Raw genomic sequence first — 17,545 nt, 5'->3', positions numbered from 1 at the left:
CTGCCAAAAAAACCCACATCTGATCTCCACAAAAGGCAGAGTGGGTCTTTAGCTGTCATAATTACAACCAATGTTTCCTTACTCAATGCCCTCAACACTTTCAACAGTAGAATATCTGAAATACACTTGGCTACCGAAAACGCTATCAATATTGCCAAATGTCCTGCACCTAAATATTTAAATTGCTGTTCATTACTAGTGAGCGGCGTCTTTCATGCAATCTTAGCTGGAGTAGGTATGTTATTTTGCACCTTTTGTGGCCAAACGTGCTCATTGGAGTAGACGTGTGTATGAAGATCCCAGCATTTCCATTGTTCACCACGACTTGCAGATGATCTTTATTATAAAAAAAATGTACACACATTATTCCAGGTAGTCAATGAGGTTTGCACAACGATAGCATTGCATGCAGTCATGTGCCATGTTTGTAGCATAATCATGTCCATGGTTGTAGCATGCAATGTAATCTTACTTGTACAATATCTACATTGTGTGCATATATACATATATTAAAACAAAAATATCCTATGAATGTTTTAAATGTCAGGTCATACAAAAGCATTTTTGTGTAAAGGGTACAGTGAAAAGAGTGCACAAAAACACAAACGGTCATCGCTAAGCATCTACCAAAGTGGGAGAACAGGTAAACGCCAATGTTCATCTCTTGAAAGTCATTCCGACAGCAGCACCTGAAAAATGTGTTGGGCCACCACTGCCTGCAGCCTTTCCAGACAGTTGCTACCCGCCATTCAAGTGCCGAGTCATGTGCTCGCAGGCGACGGAAACCTCGGGTATGGCACGTAGGTCTGGCTGGAGTCGTCCAACGTCTCCATGTTCCAGTCATTCTCCACTGGACTTCCCTTCCGCTGGGCTTGGTGATGACGATGTTTGTGATTGGCTGAGAGTTGACAGCTGGACAAAGTGCATAAAGACAAAGGTCCCCCGATTTAGCCTAAACAGACTGTTGGGGCAAGCACTATTAGCAGGTAGCAACTACGAAGGATATACGAGGAGGTGGGTAGCCAGCACCACACCTGGTCGCCTTTGCCTCCCCAGTGGCAATATTTACACTGCACCAGATACTGATTTGAAGCTGAGTCGACCTAGGAGAGGCCCAGGACCAGTTTAGATAATCGTCACTGGTGTTTGCCATGAACGGCAATCGAACACCAGTCACGAGGTTTGTAGCGCAGTGCACCGATCGCTACAATGCCACTCCTCAATAATGCGTGCACACGCACAAAAAATACTTTCATACAAGCACACGTATACGACATTGCCAATGTCATTTTGGTAAAAAGCAGTCTACGAATAAAAACAAAACACGTAATTCTCAAGGTGAATAGAAAGTAGCAGTAGCAGTGTTCCCTCATCAGTACAATGCAATTTTACCTGTTGGAATTGCAAAGAGTTTACTGGGATCTGCAGTGCTGTCCCAGAGCTGGTGAGCACCACTTGAGGAATGCCTGTCCCACAGACAGCAGCATCGACACGCAACACCTTAGCATGCTCTAGCACACCGCAACGCAAGCCCAATACAGTACACATCACCTGGTAATTGAACATACAGAGGAGTCGTGCTGCTAATCCTACATAATGCACGGGTATAATGACTTTGAACCCCCCCCCACCTCCTACGCATTCCACAAGTAGTGACTAATCCCATATCTGCATTTTTTATATGCAAATTCCTTTGTCAAGGCACCCTTCCTCCTCTAACCCAGCTTAAATATACGCTGCCAAGCTTGGTGGTGTTCATTCAGACGCTGTCTTTCCGACAGACCTATTCTTCACCTGAGGACGGCTGCTTGCGTTGTGGCCGAAACGTCGTGAGAATTGTATTTTATAACGTTTTATTTTTATTATTTTATTATTTCCCTTCTACGTGACTTTACCGAAAGAACCAAGAAGATGAGTCGTGCAGTTGACGATTTAAGCACTGTGGATGACTGTGCGAGGGCCTGTGTACACAAATGGTTTTCACTGGTCCGATTATGTTGGCATGGTCGTTACAAAATGATGTTCATTCAACAGCTTTCAAGATCCAAGAAGGTTAGTGACTATATGTATGTTAAGGTTACATACATTTCAATGCAAACTAAATGCAGCACAAACAACCCTAGAACGTGGAAAAATGATAATCTTTTATATGTAAAATGAAATGTTTCTGTTGTAAAACGATGAAATGCTCTTGCATTAAGACAAAAGCAACAGTGGATGCATTAGTTTAAAAATGAGACGTGGGCACACCAAGCCAACCTGGCTTCTTGGACCAACACTGTATTTGGAATGAGCACCATTGAAGTAAACATTGTATTTCTGTTATAATATATATTAGGAAAACTAGGAGCTTTTTACATTGCCATTGGTAGTATAAGGTGGGTCCCGACCAGTTCCAATCACAATCCTTCATCAACTCAGAAACTGACAATATTCCATCAGTTACGTCATGTCAAACGTCCAGATTTGCCACGGCGTTTCAACTAAATTAAAATGCAGATATAATGCGTATGACAATGTGCACTTGGCTACGAAGTGGATTCTGAATATTGTCAACGCTCCCTTCAGGTGTGTTGCCAGGACACAGCCGTGCATGCTTGTGCAGCGCCTGCCGGGAGGAACCGTGTTCAAGGGTGGAGTGCTCATTCGGACGCTGTCTTCCCGACAGACCTGTTCTTCACCTGAGGACGGCTGCTTGCGTTGTGGCCGAAACGTCGTGAGAATTTTATTTTATTGTTTTATTTTTAAATTTCGATTTAAAGCTTTCGTGACTGCAGGGATTCATCTTATTGGTTCTTTCGGTAAAGTCACGTAGAAGGGAAATAATAAAAATAATACATAATAAAATAATTCTCACGACGTTTCGGCCACAACGCAAGCAGCCGTCCTCAGGTGAAGAACAGGTCTGTCGCTGTCTTCCTGACAAGACCTGTTCTTCACCTGAGGATGGCTGCTTGCGTTGTGGCTGAAACGTCGTGAGAATTATTTTATCAAATTGGATTTTTATTATTTTATTATTTCCCTTCTATATGACTTTACCGAAAGAACCAAGAAGATGTTTTATTTGTATTACTTTCCCTTCTACGTGACTTTACCGAAAGAACCAAGAAGATGAATCCCTGCAGTCACGAAAGCTTCAAATCGAAATTTAATGGTGGGGTACCTTGCTCGTGCGTGCCAGCGGAGTGCGCGTTGAACGCGTTGAGAAGGGTGAGCCCTTCGGAAGATGTGGCGTACATCACGCCGTGGGGATACATCACGTGGCCTCCAACCGTCGTGGCACACGTTGTAGGGACCAGGGTTGCCATGGACACTAAAACAGTGACGACCGCGGGGGGGGGGGGGGGGGGGGGACAGGCAATGAGCGACGTTCTTCTTTGAATCACATTTTAGATTCTGTTTTCAAGAACCAATCTTAACAAAGCAAGAATAATATACTGTATTCTTAATAAATCTTGCTCTCAAGGAAAGTATATACTTATGGATAATGGCCCTGCCATTGACAAAATGTGTTTTTATTTGTCCTTGCGCATCACTGCCGATGCTGCATCGCATTGAGTTTGGGTAATATTCTTGACACCGCAATTCTAAGTTGTACAATATTGTGCAAGTTCTTTATGGTGGCACACCTCTTTCGATTGCGATACCAACACACACGACTGTAGACAAAATGTAGCAAAGTCCTTTTCAGCCATGACAGAATAAGAGAGCGGCCGAGGTCTCCCCATGCTCCCTGCTACACACCTGTGGGCGGAGACTCCACAACAGTGAAGGTGCTGCTCGATGCTGCTGTCTGACTGGTTGGCTGGAGATTGACATGTCCATTGGTTGGCTGAAGGGTCACATGACCCGGCTGGATCTGAATGGCCTGCAGCGGCATCTGCTGGGCAACTCCATTTGTCTCTGGAGGAGTAAAACCAATCACTTCAAAAGCACGTCGTCACCCAGCACAACACAGTTCACCCTAACACATGGCATCTCGAGGCACAAGCATGTCACCACATTACAGTGCAACACACTACACCTACGTGGCATCTCGGGGTATACTTCACTTTGGCACTCGGCACCTTCATGGTTCTTTGGAGACTTTCTATACTTTGCACGATTATCTTACATAATAATGGTGTTTCATTAGGGTTGTACATGCGATACGCCCACAATGCAATACACGTCTCACAGCACGGTGGGGCATGAGAGAACAGGAGGGACCGAGCAAGGGAAGGAGAATGGAAGCATTTTATGGGGCCCGAAGACATGGCATTGAAGAGGAAACTTTTGAGGAGAGATCTGACAGCAGAGAGGGGAAGCGAAGTGGTCGAGTAGCCTGGAGTCGGAGCTGCAGAAGGTAACTGGTTTTTATTCATGTGCAAGTCCAGTTTACACAACCCTGGTGACAATTGTAGGGAATTATTTTTTTAAATCTTCAATGTGTGGTACATTTTTCCTCCAATTGACACCCATGTATTAACATGGTCAAGTGAAAAGATAAACAACTCAAAATGTATCATTGTATAGCTCTTGCACTGAAACACGCAGCCTATGGTCATCCAGGAGGGAGGGGGAATAGTGTGAAGGCAAAGCAAACCTATGGAAAGAATTTGTCCTGCAGAGGAGCCTGGAAATCGGAATACAGTGTGCTGTCCACCACACGATGGAGGCCCAGGAAGGGTCAGCTGCTGTGAGAGGGATCCGATTGGTGTTCCTGGAGGCAAGATAGTACCTACAAACATATCAAATCCAATTATTAGTACATTGTGTATCTGCGCCATGCTTATAGTGCAAGTCTATCACGAAAGGCGCTATGTTTCACATTCGATTATAGTCTGCAGTAATTTCACAGATGGTAGGGTGATGTTGCTAGATGGTTAGGTAATGTGCCAAATAATTGAAGAAATTTGGACCGTGAAGCTGACACACGTGGCCTACTCTTTTTCGAATACCATCAAAGCCTCTTTAACGTCCACTGTGAAACAGTGGGAGCACATGTTTTGCCGAGTGCATGTGCAGTATTAACCAGGGGCGGCCGCTGGGCTCGAGTCGCGAATCTCTACAACAAGCGGCAATCGTGACATGAACAGAAACGTGCATGCACAAGTGAGGTTACAGCCCCTTTAAGTTCCAGCATGGCATCTTGAAGCCAAAATGGGGTGGCATAGTTGTACTGCGGAGGGTTAGAACAGCTGCATCGCTTGCACTTTATCAGGCAAACCTTTAGCCATACTTAATCTACTCCTATACATCACGGCACATTGGGATATAGGCGAGGACTTTCATCCCTCTCCAAAGCCCTGGAGCTGCTATTGGTGGCGAGGCACTAAAAGGCATAAAGATGCAGGTGGACAGACCGACTCGAGGCAAATGCTGACCGGGCATGAGCGTGATGGCATTGGGTAGCACACTGGAGCTCTGGCAAACTCCTTGGTTGCCTCCTTTGCTGGTGCCGCTGCTGCTGGCACTGCTGCTGGTATGGGTACCGAGCACAGGCGCCATGTAGCTGGTGATGGGGAAGGCAGTGCTGCTTCCAAACTGCACGCTGGTGGCGGCCCCCCCTGCCGACTGCCCGCTGGTCACCGCTCCCGGGATGTTCGAGATGGTTACCAGGGAGGGCTTGGCTGTGGTTTCGTGCTGGAACGCGCAAGGATCATCGTGAAATGGACAAAGCGTCCCAGCTATGATATAAATAAAATGTAAAAACGTCCACACTTTGCCAATAACGATGCCTTTAAAATAAAATAGGTAACATTTCGGGCAATGGGATTTTTTCGTTGAACTATGAGATTATCGCCCAAAAGATTGTCTATTACATTTTTAATCTTGATTTGAAGCTTTCGTAGCTGCAGGAATCAATACTCTTTGGTTCTTTCGGTAAAGTCACGTGGGAAAGCTGATGATGGACGCTTGTGTTGCGCCCGAAACATCGTGATTTATTTTATACCTACGTGACTTTACCGAAAGAACCAAAGAGTATTACATTTTTGTTGGTGATGCTGCCGCTACGGTGTCAATGATGCACTGGCAATGTAGCAGCATCACCAAATAATTTGTTCAACGATGATTTTAAAGAAACGCGCGCGTGCGCATACACAAATGATAGCGGGAGCCCCCAGCATTTCTCTCCACATTTTCTGAGATCACTCTCGATTTCTAACACAGAACACAACAAGAAAAAAATGTTCGCATCGCTGCAATGTTAGATATTCTGCGAGTGACGGACGGTGGGTTTACCTTGACGTCAGCCGAGGAAGTTTCCCCGTCTGCCACCTGGTAGATCAGTTCGGTCTCCTCAAAGCCCGTGGCACTCATGCGCTGTTGGGTACCAGAGTCAGTCCTTGGTGGCGAGTCGGGCGAGTTGAGGCAGGTCTGGATGAGCGCCTTGCCACTCTCACTGGTTATCATGGGCTGCAGCTTACGCGTGGCAAACGTGTACACGTGTCCCGTCTCACTTGCCACCAACAGCAGCACCTGCGTGCCTGTCAGAGTTGACAGCTCGTATGCCTTAGGGGGGCAGGACGTGGGTAGGGGGGAGCGAGGATACACAAGAAACGCCGCACGGCTTAAAACTATTTAAAAGACAACCTTGATTATTATTTCACTCTGTAATGCCACTAGGGTCACGAGCTAAGAACATTCCTTCCGTCAGTAGGTGCGCGTCTGTGGGGAACACACCGACAAATGTGTAACATTGACATTGATCACCGGGCAAGCAGCACTGTATCGGTATGATCTGTTGACACAAAATACGTGCGCCCGAGTGGCGTGTTGTTTTTTGCGACGTGCACTTGTGTACGTGTTCTTCTGATTTATGTCTTGCGCTGTGCTGTGCGTTTGTTGTGTGCGGCGTCGATCTGTGTGTACTGTGTCTCGCGTACTGTATTGGGTACTGTGTGTGCCGTATCCTGTGTCTTGTGAAGAGCGTTAGGTGCGTTGTGTGCCGTGCATCAATCACAGTCTTTGGTGTCGTGTCCTGTGTCTTGTGAAGAGCGTTAGGTGCGTTGTGTCCTGTACATCAATTACAGTCTTTGGTGCCGTGTCCTGTGTCTTGTGAAGAGCGTTAGGTGCGTTGTGTCCTGTGCATCAATTACAGTCTTTGGTGTTGTGTCCTGTGGCTTGTGAAGAGCGTTAGGTCCGTTGTGTCCTGTGCATCAATTACAGTCTTTGGTGTTGTGTCATGTGGCTTGTGAAGAGCGTTAGGTGCGTTGTGTCCTGTGCATCAATTACAGTCTTTGGTGCCGTGTCCTGGTTTTGGTGTCGTGTCCTGTGTCTTGTGAAGAGCGTTAGGTGCGTTGTGTCCTGTGCATTAATTACAGTCTTTGGTGTCGTGTCCTATGGCTTGTGAAGAGCGTTAGGTGCGTTGTGTCCTGTGCATCAATTACAGTCTTTGGTGTCGTGTCCTGTGTTTTGTGAAGAGCGTTAGGTGCGTTGTGTCCTGTGCATTAATTACAGTCTTTGGTGCCGTGTCCTGTGTCTTGTGAAGAGCGTTAGGTGAGTTGTGTCCTGTACATTAATTACAGTCTTTGGTGTCGTGTCCTGTGTCTTGTGAAGAGCGTTAGGTGCGTTGTGTCCTGTGCATTAATTACAGTCTTTGGTGTCGTGTCCTATGGCTTGTGAAGAGCGTTAGGTGCGTTGTGTCCTGTGCATCAATTACAGTCTTTGGTGTCGTGTCCTGTGTTTTGTGAAGAGCGTTAGGTGCGTTGTGTCCTGTGCATTAATTACAGTCTTTGGTGCCGTGTCCTGTGTCTTGTGAAGAGCGTTAGGTGAGTTGTGTCCTGTACATTAATTACAGTCTTTGGTGTCGTGTCCTGTGTCTTGTGAAGAGCGTTAGGTGCGTTGTGTCCTGTGCAGCAATTACAGTCTTTGGTGTCGTGTCCTGTGGCTTGTGAAGAGCGTTATGCGAGTTGTGTCCTGTACATCAATTACAATCTTTGGTGCCGTGTCCCTGTGGCTTGTGAAGAGCGTTAGGTGAGTTGTGTCCTGTGCATCAATTGCAGTCTTTGGTGCCGTGTCCTGTGGCTTGTGAAGAGCGTTAGGATGAGTTGTGTCCTGTGCATCAATTACAGTCTTTGGTGCCGCGTCTTGTGTACTCTGGTATATGTACTGTACGTTGCGTCCTATGGCTTCCGTACTGTGTTGCACTGTACGCGGTTTCATACGGCTTGTGTATTGCTATGTACTGCTGTGTCCTATGCCCTGTGCACTCTATTCTGTTCGCTGTTATCCTCATGCCTTGCGTGCACGTTCTCTGTGTGTGTGCACTGTATGGTGCTACACGACAGGGTGGGTGTCTCTGGTGAGCTTGCCAGTACCCCGCACCTTCTTCATGATGCCCGTCTTACGCTTGCTGAACGTGGTGTATCGCCTGAGCTTGTTGTCTATGAATGCCATCTTGATCTTCACTCGCCCGCGGGTCTTCTTGCCCGGCTTGAGAGCGACTTCTCCCGCCTGGCTCGACCCCGCCACGACCCCGCCGCCCTCGCTCTCCGCGTCGCTGTCTGCGGACATGTCCTGGTCCACGCCGCCCTGCATCGCAACCCCCTTCCTCCTCCTCCTCCTGGTCCCCGACGTTTCGGGGACACCCCCTCTTGATTTACCCTCGCTGGGCCTCGGGCTCTCGACTGGTTTCGGCGAGGTGGTCGCAGAGTGTTCTCGGGTCTTGGGTGTCACCTTGGGGTCTTCCGAGTCGTTGGGGGGTGGGGGGGTCCCTGCTGAGCAAAGTCCCTGGGGTTCGCAGAGTCTCGGGCCCCTGGTTGAAAGGGGTCCCCAGGGTATCGCGGGCCCCTGGTTGAGCTGAGATGCCCTGCGCCTCAGGGTACCTGGTTGAGATGGGTACCTGATTGAGCGGGGTCCTTGGGGGTGTCCCTCTGTGTCTCGGGGTCCCCGATCGATCGGGGTCCCTTGCTGAGAGGGGTCCCTGTGCGTCTGGGGGTTCCTCGTTGCGTGGTTCCTGGTCCCCGGGTTCACTTCGAAGCGATTTCCTCGCGTCTCAGAAAGGACGACTCACCACCCCCCCAACCACCCCCCTACGCTGTATTCTTGAGCCGCTGAAAATAGTTCGCGCTCGGAAGCCGCCCGCCGTCCCGCGTTCACGCGGGACGGCATCGCGGCTCGGCTCCGGCTGGTGTGGGGGGGTTAGACAGCGTCGGAGGAGGGCGACATCGACGGAGAATTTCGCGCGAGAAAGAACGGGAAAGTGACTTACGCGGAGGGATCGTTCAGCGCACTCCGCCCTTCCTCCATATAAAGGCACGGGGTTTCCTTTTAAGGGAAATCAGGGCCCTTATAGGGAGGGCGCGCGCGTGCCACGCCCATTCTCGCGCGCAGGTTACCATGGGGACCACGGGGTCCCGGGTGCTGGTTGCTGGGGGGAACCCCGTCCAGAGTGGGGGGGGGGGGGGACCCCTGGTGGCATGGATCCCGTGCAGGGTGGGGGGGGGGGGACACCCCCCTTGTGGCATGGACCCCGTGCAGGGTTCGGGGGGGGGGGACCCTGGTGGCATGGACCCCGGCAAGCTGTCGAGGGGACCACGGTTAAGATAAACAGAAGAAGGGGAGAAGGGGACCCCCATACCTGACAACCCCTTGTCAATGCCCTAACTTATTACAGACCGATTCAGAACTTATTGGTCACCCCCGTGCCCCTTATACATCTCAACGTTCATTCTACGAAGTCCCATCGCAGGGAAGAAACACAAACAAATAGACAACATTATTATTTTAATTTTAAACTCAATTTCCATGAATTTCGATTTAAAGCTTTCGTGACTGCACGGATTCATATTCTTGGTTCTTTCGGTAAAGTCACGTCGAAGGGAAATAATCAAATATAATTTTATTATAAAAAAAATAATAAAAGATAATAAAATATTATTTTATTATTTCCCTTCTACGTGACTTTACCGAAAGATCCAAGAATATAAATTTCCCTGCACACGAATACGGGTAAGCCGTATTGGGTTGACAGATCTGGACCCCCCCTCCCTCCCCCTGCTAAAGGGGATCCCCTAACCCCCGTTGAGAAGAAGCACAGATGGGGACCCCAACCCCCGATCGAGGAGATACGGAACCCCCCCTGGTGAAGCGGTTTTACTGAGTGGAGGGGTTGAACCCACTGATGAAGGGGGGCTCGGTAACCCCTTCAGAGGAAACTCGTCTCGGCGGGTGGGCAGCGCCCTCTGCTGTCCCCCCGGTCAACGCCATCGCCTGGACACAAAGCCGTGAACCGTTCCCTTCATTTATACCGAACGTATTCAACTTAACACATTCCTGCGGAGGGAGCTGGTAGGAACGTTGGGTTGCTCGGTCAATGGCCAGGGTCAACGGCGGCGTGGTGTATTCCGCAAATATGCCCGACTGTGAGGGCGGGCACAAGCCGGCGTGAGTAGGTTAAACGTTGAGTTTTATAAGGGCACCACGGGGTGACCAGCCCCTCCCCACCCAGCCCCATCCCTCCCACCCAGCCCCACCCTCTCCACCCAGCCCCTCCCCACCCTCTCCACCCAGCCCCTCCCCACCCCTCCCACCCCCCACCCAGCCCCACCTTCCCCACCCAGCCCCTCCCCACCCTCCCCACCCAGACCCTCCCCACCCTCCCCGCCCAGCCCCTCCCCACCCTCCCCTCCCCACCCAGCCCCACACTCCCCACCCAGCCCCTCCCCACCCAGCCCTTCCCTCCCACCCAGCCCCTCCCTGCACGACGGACACAATAATCCCCTGTGGGCTGGTATAACCAGAAGGTTCCTACCAGTATTATTTCACAGCTCAATTCCACTCGTCAATAAATACTATGCGTGGCCTTAAAATGGGAATAAAATAAATATACACCAAGCGACGTTTCGGCTCATGGCACTTCATTGCTCGAAACGTCACCGATTATATTTTATTATTTTAAGGCCACAGACGTGTTGACGTTGGTTTAACACTTAGGCTTTCGCGACCGATATTATCCATAATAGAAGTTTTTGGAAATAAAAAACCCAAAAAACTCTGATGGATAATATTTTTAATGCGATCTAACCCAAAAACCTCTATTACGAATGTGTTGAAGTTGCTTTGTGATTCGTGCTTTGGCCTACACTTCCGACAAAGCACCAAATAATGTCCTCATTTGATCTATTGGAAAGAGAACAAAAATACCCCTCACGAGGCCGGGTGGTGTTTACCACACCAGGCGGCTGCTCGATCCGAACCGCTTCCACCTCCACTCCCCCCTCAACCTTCGCCTGTGTCAGGGCCAAACCACAAACCCCGCTTCAAGGTTTACCATTGACAGGCACCTTACTCGCTAAAACAAGAAGACGACTTCTTAATGCCTATGCAGGAAACGTGATCAATGACGCTCACACGATAGCTGGGAGCAGGGGTATTTGGTTTGGTTAATATTTTGGCATAGGTAAACAAACACCCATTGTTTACATACAAAAAGAATAAGCAAATGCTTTAGCATTTCTGACAATAATACAGGTGGCTAATACATTTCTGAGGACATTTTTGCGGGTAATTTTTGTTCCGTCTTTCATGCGAATTCCAAGCACGCATCTACACGTGCTTATTTGCACATCTCTCAGTTTTTGTTCCAGTTCTTTAACATTGTACAACTAACGACTACGAAACTAAACATATTTTATATTTTACCAGGTAATGCCCACTGAGCAATACAGCTGTTTGTCCGAAACCACTTGGCCACAAATGATAGCTGAACGAAGTGGCTTATCACGTGGACTCGAAACGCACGCTGATTCTAAATGTGGAGGGGAAAATCGAAGTACCCGGAGAAAAATCCAAGCGATCACGGGGAGAACATTCAAACTCCCAATATACAACAGGCGTCAAGGAGTTGCGATCAAACCCACGACTCCCTGTATACCAGGCGAGGTAATTAACATCTCGCCACCGCGACGCCCCCACGCTGTATCAAATAGGTTTTGTGAAACATTAAAACAGGGCACTTGGGCATTTATGAGGCAAGTGTGAACCACGAGGGCGTTGGAAGCAGCACAGAAGAGCGGGTTCGCTGGATGCGGCAATCGGGCTCGGGGTGGCGTGAAAGGTCGACGAGTTTCCCCATCTCGGTAGAGATCGAAGTCGCACCAGGGCAAAGTGTATCTTTTCTCCGATTGAGGGACATTTTTGGAGCTCTGCTACTGAGCCAGGGCTTCAGGGTTAAGGTTTGGGTTAAGGGGTCATCCAGCCGTGGATTGGTCATGGTCTCATGCTGATCAAAGTTGAAAAGACCACGGAATCGCCTTTGACCTGGGAATACGAGATGGGTTTCATGGTGCAGTTGTAGAGGCAGTGATGGACACGAGGTGGCGCACACACCGCCCGAGTCAAGAAATGGAACTTGAAACGGATGCCGCTGATGTTGCTGCCGATGCTCCTGAGAGTGACAGTGGCCAGCAGTCTCCACCTCCACCTTAGTCCAGCTTCACCTCCTCGACGTGATCCTAAACCACTCCTCACACCTCCCTTCTCCACTTCCGTAACGATGAAAGCAACATTTCTTTTTTACCATCGTAAGGGGCCGTCCATAAATGACGTCACGCACCTAGGGGGGTGGGGTCAGACATTTGTGACGATGTGTGACGAGGGGGGGGTTGAGAAATGTGACGTCACATAAAAATGCGCAACTTTACATAAATATACACAACACGTTCTACTTAATTAAATAGATTTTTTAATAAATGTTTTCTCCTACAACATCAGAGTGCAGCGCCACATTAAACACGCACTGCAATGACAATAGTTTAAAGCGATTTGAAGCATGTTTTATTTTCAAAATAGAAATATGGTTTTGGAGGGGGGGGGCAGAGCTTTGTGACGTCACATTTGAGGGGGGGGGTCTGACTTTTTGTGACGCCGTGTGACGAGGGGGGGGGGAGTCAAAAATCGTCCAAAGTCGCGTGACGTCATTTATGGACGGCCCCTAATGAATGTGACGACGCCTATATGGTTGCACAAAAAAGACAAAAAAAAACACGCGATTCGATGCGCGTCTCGTGAGGTTTTACAATCTCAAAATGTGCACACAGTTGGAAAACCGGGAGCAGTGGTGCGCCCCGAACCCCGGCGAACGTCAGTGGCGAGTGATACCTGAACAGGTCGTGAGTCATCCCGTCTTCACCAACTTGCACCCAAGTATGGTCGATGATGGTCAAGCAATTCCCCATTTTCGACACGGCCTGGGAGAGCCCTTCATCCAGTCGTGGTGGATTGACAAAGGACTGTAAATTATTTCTAATATGATAACCAATGGGTCGGGTCGTGCTCGTGGTGCAGTGGTTATCATACTGCGCGATCAGCCCAGTCCACCGAAGATCGATTCCCAGCTCGGGCCAAAAAATATTTCCTACGTTCTCAGCCAACCGTGGAAATTCTCCCTTTTTATGACGAGGACCAGTATATCCACATGAACACGACTGCTGGCTTCCTCTTTTGATGATGAGGATTATATTGCTTGCTTCTTTATATCGGTTATGAAAAGGCAGTGGCTCTGGATTACGATACCACGGGGATGTTGGTAAGGAATACAAATCTCAAGTTGAAGAAGCCGTCACTGGCAATGCTCTTGATGACACCATACGCCGCCTTCGCTTCCTTCTGTCTGCAATACCCTTCTGCGCGTTGCACAGTTGTCGCCTGTCCTCAACGGTCAAGGTTTTATTTGACGCTTTATTATAAAAATGGGGTGTCGCGCTGGTGAGATGTTAAATACTTCGCCTGTTATGTAGAAGGTCGTGGGATCGACCCCGACCTGACGCCTGTATATTTGGAGTATGCATGTTCTCCCCGTGGTTGCGTGGGGTTTTCTCTGGGTGCTCCGGGTTTAGACGTCCACATTTAGAATCAACACGCGTTTGGAGTATTTGGCTGCTATAAATTTCCACGTGATAAGCCACTTCGTTGAGCTATCATTTGTGGCCAGATCGCTTCTGAACAAGAGCTATTCATAGCTCAAGAGGGCCTTACCTGGTAAAATAAAATATTTGAGTTTAAATAATAGTTCTCTCTCCCCACTCCCCCCGCTCTCCATATTATTTGTTCAATGCCTGGCTTTTTAAGACTTTGCACCATGAAACATTTGCTGATGTGTGCATGTGCTGTTTGGGTATATTTACTCCATCCAATGTCTCCGCGTGCAAAAAAGACGCCTGTTCTCAACGGACTCTTAGTAAATATTTGTCATCATAGCCAGCCATGATCTATCCATTGCTGGATGAAGGCCTCCCGAAGTTGTCACCAACCCTCGCTGTCCCGCGATGCAACAAACCACGTGCAGGTATAGCCAAGGGCGGTGGCTACGATGCACGTGGCCTGTAGTCCAGCACTGTGGAGGCAGCAGCGAGGAGGGTTAGTGGATCGGACAAAATGACAAAATGTTGCAAGACTCCCCGATTAACACGGTTGCCTACGTACGGTGTGCAAAACATCCTACATACAGAATGCAATACAGCACAGTGTGCACTGAAATCATTTGTCCCTTCTGTATATGATAGAGCGTTGCCCCCTCGCATGTGCAATGACAATCGAGCCTGCATGTGGTGCGAGTGCACTAGTGGCCACGGGAGGTAATGACAGGGGAGTCAGCTGTGAGTGTGAAGGGACTGGTGGCTACGGGAATATACTCTTAGTTCTTTCGGTAAAGTCACGTAGGTAAAAAATGAAATTAAAATTAATAAAAATTAAATTAAATCTGGCTGTGACGGTCCCACCTGATGACGGAGACTTGTGTTGCCTCCGTAACGTCGTGCTTTTTATTTTATTTTATTTTTATTAATTTAAATTTCATTTTTTACCTACGTGACTTTACCGAAAGAACTAAGAGTATGAATCATTGCAGTCACGAAAGCTTCAAATCTAGGCTACGGGAATATTCGAGAAGGGAGCGCGGTCAGGTGACGGAAGAGGACGGTGGAGTCTGCCGGTGGAGCGAGCGTCCGGAGTCAGCGAGAAGGTTCGGGAAGGGGGGCGTTGGCCTCGGTCGGTATAAAAGGGGCTCTTGGAGTGGGGCCTGATTTCGATTTAAAGCTTTCGTGACTGCAGGGATTAATCTTCTTGGTTCTTTCGGTAAAGTCACGTAAAAGGGAGATAATAAAATAATAAAAATTAAACATAATAAAATACGCTGTCTTTCCGACAGACCTGTTCTTCACCTGAGGATGGCTGCTTGCGTTGTGACCGAAACGTCGTGAGAATTGTATTATTTTATTATGTTTTCTTTTTATTATTTTATTATCTCCCTTCTACGTGACTTTACCGAAAGAACCAAGAAGGTGGGGCCTGATGTCAAGTGAACGTGTCTGCAATAAAGTGCCATCTCAAGAGAAGTGCGTTGAGTCGTCATGACACACGCGTGCGGTTTCTCGGGGTGCTCCGCTTTCCTCCCACATGTATCAACACTGACAGAATGCCCGAACACATCTCACGGCGATCATCGGTAATGAACATCTGAAACGGTCCTGTACCTCCCCAAGGTGGACTCATCCTTACATCAGTACCTGGCGCGGTGTGTAAACATTGCCACTAGGAAGACAAAGGCGACCGGGCGTGGTGTTGGCAAACCCAGCCCCTCGTGTGCCGTGCCTGCCTTCATATGTGCTGGCTAACAGCACTTTCCCGGCAGTCTGTTATGACTATACGGGGGTTAAATTTCGATTTAATTTCGATTTAAAGCTTTCGTGACTGCAGAGATTAATCTTCTCTCTGTCTACTCGACAGACCTGCTCTCCACCTGAGGACGGCTGCTTGCGTTGTGGCCGAAACGTCGTGAGAATTATTTTATGATGTTTTATTTTTATTATTTTATTATTTCCATTCTACGTGATTTTACCGAAAGAACCAAGAAGAAGATATACGGGGGTTCTTTGTTTTTGTGTGCAACCCTCTGTTCGTCCTTTGACTTCCATTCTGCCGTTGATTGTCGATACCGGCCATCAACCCTTCCTGCGACGTCTTATCCATAATCTCCCAAATTTTGCGATACGTTCTCTGATGCGTATTTCGCGTTCTGTCTGTCGGCGTAATTTAAATCAAACAACCCCTACGTGTTCCTTGGCACGCTTTTCAACTTTCGTTTCGCGGTATTTGCCAAAGTCCACGCTTCTGACGCGTATGTCATCGCAGGTAACGCACACGCCAATTGAATACTCTATTCTTGAGCTTCGTATTAATTCAGTTTAAATTGTATAATATTAAGTGTATCTAACACAAACAACAATAATGCAACAACAATTCATCATCATCAATATTAGGGGGTGGCTGGGGGGCATAAGTGATGGGTCTGCTTTTGCCTTGAAAATAACGCGCAAGCGTCCGCTATTTATAATTTATATATAGGACTTGAGGGAGTCCAATTGCGTGTTCAAACAAGCGACCATTCGCATATCAAGCGTCCATGAAATATGTATGAGCTTTGTTTAAGGGTTTTCAAGTGAGCGTCATTTCGAGACTATAAATTGGACTTCGTGTGTGAGTGGTGAACACGATCCGGGTGACCACATCATCATTCCGGCGGCGCCCACGGATATCGGTAAATCCACTTAAAACTTGCGAATGTTTTCATCGTTTTCTGAATTTCCTTAACCGTAGGCGGGTCGGCAAGAAGAGGTGGTGTAGATAGCGCTCGCTCTCAGGGGGCCTCTGTGTGCCGTAGACAGATGTTGAGACTTTTAATGCAAATTATAGATAAATACATACGGATTTGGGAGATTACTGCGTCGTGTTTAGACACATTTCATAGGACACCCTCATCGTCCGTGGTAAATCCACTGCTGGATGAAGCTACCCTCCCACCTAATATTGTTGATGCTTTGTTATTGTCACGAAAGCTTGTTAGACAGTCACGAAAGCTTCACATCAAGATTTCACTTTATATTGCAAGATGAGTTTATACCAGATCAGAATTGTTTCCCGAAAAAAAGTGACTTTAATTATTTACCGCAGTGGAAACCAGTTAACACGGATTTGTCAGCACTGAGGATAAAAACACAGGTGGTGTAATACGATATTCGTGTGAGCCGAAAGACACGTGGAGTTATATGTGACTTTGCACTCTATGTATCCCGCCTCCGAAATGTTCTGCTGTTTGAGCTCCTGAAAGTCACCACCATCATTATGATCAATCATTGCTCTTCCACTCGCCCCTCCGATTGAGTTTTGCGCGGCGACTGCTGTCATCATCGCGGAAAGCGATCAGCGCGCTGCGCTACGAACCCGGCGACCCGAGTTCGATTCCCGCTCACGGCCAACACCCAGTGACGATTATCTTGAACCGCTCCTGGGCCTCCCAAAGGTTGACTCAGCCTCAAATGAGTACCTGGCGCGGTGTGTAAACGTCGCCACTAGGGAGACAAAGGCGGCCGGGCGGGGTGCTGGCTACCCACCCATGGCCTACATAGGTTTTCGCTAACAGTACTTGCCCCAAATACTGTAGTATGTTAAGGATATGGGGCGATCTTTTTTTTTTATTAGCAAGCCTCGGTCTCTGCGCTGGTTGTATACATTTGGCAACTCCACCTTTATATTGTCAACTTTACACCCAATTCCATGGGTC

General features: G+C 48.2%; 1 protein-coding gene across 1 annotated transcript; it reads right to left on the bottom strand.

Moving 5' to 3' along the window:
• Window positions 1-321: 321 nt before the first annotated feature.
• On the bottom strand, window positions 322-9,189 carry LOC133352756 (serum response factor-like). The gene is made up of 8 exons (XM_061568611.1): window positions 8,311-9,189; window positions 6,226-6,495; window positions 5,367-5,625; window positions 4,586-4,720; window positions 3,745-3,903; window positions 3,164-3,313; window positions 1,393-1,466; window positions 322-912 (listed from the first exon to the last, which is right to left on the bottom strand). The coding sequence occupies exons 1-8, from the start codon at window positions 8,521-8,523 to the stop codon at window positions 841-843; spliced, it is 1,332 nt and encodes a 443-aa protein (XP_061424595.1). The 5' UTR covers window positions 8,524-9,189; the 3' UTR covers window positions 322-840.
• Window positions 9,190-17,545: the final 8,356 nt, after the last annotated feature.

Source organism: Lethenteron reissneri, chromosome 41, assembly GCF_015708825.2.
Source record: "Lethenteron reissneri isolate LAM-NWPU_2019-01 chromosome 41, ASM1570882v1, whole genome shotgun sequence".
NCBI lineage: Eukaryota > Metazoa > Chordata > Hyperoartia > Petromyzontiformes > Petromyzontidae > Lethenteron > Lethenteron reissneri.
Note: the sequence above shows the minus strand (reverse complement) of the source record. Positions and strands in the feature narration are given on the sequence as shown.

Coding starts and splice junctions, on each gene's coding strand:
- LOC133352756 (XM_061568611.1), bottom strand. CDS start 8,523: ATGCAGGGCGGCGTGGACCAGGACATGTCCGCAGACAGCGACGCGGAG. Junction 3,904..4,585: donor AGGACAAATTCTTTCCATAG/GTTTGCTTTGCC, acceptor TTACTCCTCCAG/AGACAAATGGAGTTGCCCAG. Junction 1,467..3,163: donor CGCTGGCACGCACGAGCAAG/GTACCCCACCAT, acceptor TCTGTGGGACAG/GCATTCCTCAAGTGGTGCTC.